We start from the raw sequence: 4,802 nt of genomic DNA on the forward strand, positions 1-4,802 counted from the left end.
AGACATGGACCCCCAATCCATTCATATTTGCCAAGTCACCCCCATCACCCAGCCATGATGATGCACGGAGGACCCCCTACCCACCCTGGAATGACCATGTCAGCACAGAGCCCCACAATGTTAAATTCTGTAGACCCCAGTGTTGGTGGACAGGTTATGGACATTCATGCCCAATAGTATAAGGGAACTCAAGGGAAAAACAACAAAAACAAAACAAAAACAAAAACTATTTTAAGACTTTTGAACTTTGACCAGATGTTGACACTTAATACGAAATTCCAGACAGCTGTGATTATTTTTACTTTTTGTCATTTTTCATCAACAACAGAGGACCAACGAAACACGAACACAAATGTGAAATCATGGGCTCACTGAAATGAATATGTCCATGTACAGATCCTCTGGAAAAAAAAAAAGACTCCAAGAGTTATAACTACTGTAGTATAAACATAGGAACTAAGTTAACTTGTACATTTCTGTTGATCACTCCGTTACGTTGCCTCAAATAGTTTTAGAAGAAAAAAAATCCTTGTTTTCCACACTATGTGTGTTGTTCCCAAAAGAATGACTGTTTTGGTTCAGCAGTGAAGTCACTATCCATGAAAGACCTGTTTTGGCCAGTGAGAAAAGAACTACCCTGGAGATGAAGACGAAAGGTCTTGCTGGGTCTCTCGTCACTCAGAAGACTGTTCCAAGAAGGCCTTGCCATTCCCTCATTTTGTTCCTTCATAAAATGTGTCCTTTAGTTTCAAACAGATCTTTATAGTTTGTGCTTCATTAAGTCTCTCCCCGTTCCTCCCCAATCTTTTTTTTTTTTTTGGACTCTTCTTCAAAGAGCTTGCAGGTGAAGATTTAAAAGACAGAACAGACAGAGCAGGAGCTTCTTCCAGTAGTTCTGAGCCTCGGCTTTGGACAAAACAAAACTAAAAGTTGGGCAGCTTTCCTCAATGAAAGAAGTTACTAACGGTCTTTGCACCAAACCTAGGACTTTATGATGAACTCAAAGCTTGGGAAAAAAAGCAAGAGAATACTGTAACAAACTTCGTACAGAGTTCGGTCTATTAATTGTTTCATGTTAGATATTCTATGTGTTTACCTCAATTGAAAAAAAAAAAGAATGTTTTTGCTAGTATCAGATCTGCTGTGGAATTGGTATTGTATGTCCATGAATTCTTCCTTTCTCAGCACGTGTTCCTCACTAGAAGAAAATGCTGTTACCTTTAAGCTTTGTCAAAATTTACATTAAAATACTTGTATGAGGACTGTGACGTTATGTTTTAAAAAGAAAAAAAAAGGTGTTAAGTCACAAAATGCGGTAATAAATATTTCATTTTTGATTTTTTGTTAGGCTTTTGTGTTTTTAATCATGCTTAGGAGAGACTGAAGTTATCGGGAGCGATGTCTCAAATGCATTTCTTATCAGCATTGAGAAGAAAGGTTGGAAAAATCAGAAACAAGCTTGTCATCAGCATTAACAGAATAATTGGATGAAAGAACGTCTGAGGTTATATATTTCTGCTGATTATCAATATTATATTTATGCCAGATTAAACAAAGTTTGAAATATTCTTTTATCAGCTAGCGTTTCAGAGAGCTGTGTCTAATGTCTCTGCTATCTCCTAATAACATAGAAGCTGATTTTGCATCATGAAGGGCCAGATACGAGACCAGTAAGCCATGTGAGACCATGTGTGTTAAGCGTGTGTGTACGTGCATCCACAACCACCACGGACCCTTAACTCCAGCTATTTAGCTCAGAGGCGAAGGACTGTAACGCAAGAGCAGGTTCGGAAGTTTTAGGAAGAGAAAAGCAGCTTTGAGTTTCCTGAGGGTTTTACCTGTGTGAGGATTGGGTAATCTAGCTTTCGAGATGGTTTTACTTCTTTTCTTGTCTTCAGTTGTTTTCAGAAGAGGGGGAAAAAAAGACCATCAGCTAATGAGGGAAAATGTTCAATTGACATTTTGTGTATAAATAGCTGGTGCGAGATCATGGGTGAGAGCTTGGTTTTACTTAAACAAACGCTTGTGGCGTTTTGAAGCAACTAAAGGAGAGTTTGAAGTAGGAGGACATCAGCATTGTCAGGAACAGGCGCCTTTCGGGGCCCTCCATGGCACCGTGAAGTCAGTGAGAGCAGGATGGGGCCCAAAGAGTAAGAGAAAGCTCCGGCTTTATTTGTGGAGGAGGGGAGCGGGAAATGGCTCGTAATTACCTTAACTTTCTAGGAAACAAACGTTACCGGCTTCAACATCTGTAAACTTGTAACCCTTCTCCTCCTTCCTCCTCCTCCTCCTCATTCCAACTGGCCGGGGTGTTATTAAAACTTTGACTGACAACTTTACCTTTGGAATGTGGAAAGAGGCTCAGCCTCATAGTTAATGTTTAATTTCTGAGCTGAGTAAATGGACCCACGCTGCTGGCAACAGAAGGGAGGATGCCAGTAGAACGGGTGCGAGGATTTGTTTAGCGATCAGGTCCTGTTTTGTGGCCGTCTATTTAAGGCACTCGGATGAAATTTTAAGGATGATCACTCCCCACTTGGCTTTGATGCTCTCTGTCCTGATTAAAATCACGTCGACCCGCCAGCCGAATGAGAAGAGCACACCCCGGGTTCCCATTTCCAAATTCTCTGATTATTGTGAACGCGGCAAATACGAAGGCAAGATTGTTTGTGTTAGCACTTTAAAAGGGAGGCTTCGTCTTCTTTTTTTTTTTTTTTTTTTCTTTCTTTTTTTAATCAGTACTTTATTTCCTTGCAGATCTTTTCTTTACAATTTGAGGAGAAATGTCCGAAAACGTCCTCGCACTGGTAGAAAGACAGGGAAGAATGTATCCGTAGCAGATTACTGTGTTGTGTTGGGGTTTTTTTGTTTATAATGAACTAAATATTTGCATTGCTGTGTTGTCTTTTATTTTCTCTCTTTTCACCCCCCGTTTTGGGCTGTGCTCTCCGTGAGATGTGTTGCTGAAATCCAAGGTACAATAACGTGCAGAGATTTCTCCATCTGAGATTTACTGTTTAGCATGGAAGGTTCCGATTTTGGTATTTTTAAGAACTGCTCAGCTGTCAAAAGCAACCAAAACGGGAATAATGTTTTGACAGCGGTATGGTGTTAAAGAAAATACTCTAGTCTGAATAAAAATTGCTTATGCTGTGGGAAACGAAGGGTAACAGAAGAAACACCTTTTGTTTACACACACACATGTTTATAATCCCAAATTTCCATTTCTCCGAGCGGGTCTGGGCTGGGGCTTGTAGTCACCACAAACGAGGGATTTTTCTTCCAGATTTTGCTGCCTTTAAGGCGAAGAGGAGGGAAGCGCACCTCCGCCGGCGCGGCCGCCCGAGCCCTGCCCGCCGCGGCGAGCGGGCACCGCCGGGCCGAAGAGGAGATGCCGGGGGGAGCCGGGCGCTGCCCCCCTTTCGCTCCTAGCCGCAGAGAGAGCGAGGGACAGAAAATTGCCCCAGATCAGGTTTGTCAGGGCCCGGGGGGTCGGGAGGGGCCGGGGCCGGGCAGGGGAAGGGGTGCGGCGGAGGCACAAGCTGGACCCGCTCTCCGGGCTTCGCCCATCGCTCCGGCGGCTCCCGCGGCTTCCCGAGGGGAGCGAGGGTCTCCCGACGGGAGCCGCGGGTCCCACGACACCCCCCGGCGCGTGTACTGGGAGAAAACCTCTTGGAGCCCGGAAAAATCCCCAAATCCTTTCCCCACGCACGGCGTGGAGGGGCAGGAGAGGTCTGCGCTGTGAGGGAGGGGGTCTCCGCCCGGCCAGTCTCCCCTGCCACGTCCCGGGGTTCAGCCGAGAGGGGACGAGGCCGGGTTTTTGACTCTTCTGACAGCACTTTTGGGTAAAAAAAAAAAAAAAACAAAAAAAAACCCCAACAACAAACCCCGACGGGGCTGCAGGGGCGAGCGGCCGCTCCCGGACTGGGGAAGCCCAGCACCTTCGGGCTGAGAAGGAGGGTGCGAGATTAGAGGCGGGGGGTGGGGGGGGGGTGGGGGGGCGAGAGGGAGAGGTTTGCAGGCAGATTTTAATATTAATAGTTTTGGTGGCGAGAAAGAGACAGACAGAAGGGGAGGTTGCTCCTCTGGGCAGAGGCTCTGCGACAGTGATGATGGATGACCCCGCACAGCTAAACAACTCCTCCCCTTCATCCCCACACGGTGTCAAAGCTACTTTACTTGCAGCTTTAGGAATAAAATAAATAAACACCCTCGGCCCCTTTCTCGCATCGATTTATGGATCATTATGAATCAATTACTGCTCTCAATATTTTAGAATTTGCTTACATAAAAAGGAGGTCTGCGGCCGAAAAAAAAAAATACTCTTTGCCTTAGCAAGAAATACAGAATCTTCTTGTACAGTCCCGTGACTAAAAAATCGCTGCTAATAATTCGTGTTTAACTGTTTTCTAAGAGCCGCATTACCGAGGCGGGAGGGGATGGAGCGCGTAGGTGCGCAACTCCAAGGGCGATTTTCGGAATAGAGGATTCCACAACGCACGTAGAGAAAAGAGCAGGGCATCCGTGTGCTGCGTGTAACCTCATTGCTTAATTCTTCTAGAGAAGGGGGGGGGGGGGGGGGGGGGGAAAGCCCCATAAGACCCCTCCTTCTCCCCCCCAAAAAAAAACATTTAATGTGCTGCCGTGAGAGGGAGCGGGGCCGGGGCGGCAGAGCGGAGCCCGGCTCGGTGGCTCCGTGCTGTGGGAGGGAGGCTTCAGCAGGGACCGAAAGTGTGTGAAGTTGGATTTCTCTGGCTTTCTCTGTATTCTCCCATTTGCAGCAGTGTTTGAGGATCTCAAGG

At 46.1% G+C, this 4,802-nt stretch overlaps 1 protein-coding gene across 1 annotated transcript in view; it reads left to right on the forward strand.

Annotated features, from left to right (window-relative positions):
* MEIS2 (Meis homeobox 2) overlaps positions 1–177 on the forward strand; it is a 171,359-nt gene extending 171,182 nt beyond the window's left edge. The window contains 1 exon segment of the mRNA XM_086612794.1: positions 1–177. This exon segment is cut by the window's left edge and continues 110 nt beyond it. Coding sequence (XP_086468920.1) covers positions 1–177 — 177 coding nt within the window.
* The last annotated feature ends 4,625 nt before the right edge of the window (positions 178–4,802 follow it).

Source organism: Tauraco erythrolophus, chromosome 6, assembly GCF_009769465.1.
Source record: "Tauraco erythrolophus isolate bTauEry1 chromosome 6, bTauEry1.pri, whole genome shotgun sequence".
Taxonomy (NCBI): domain Eukaryota; kingdom Metazoa; phylum Chordata; class Aves; order Musophagiformes; family Musophagidae; genus Tauraco; species Tauraco erythrolophus.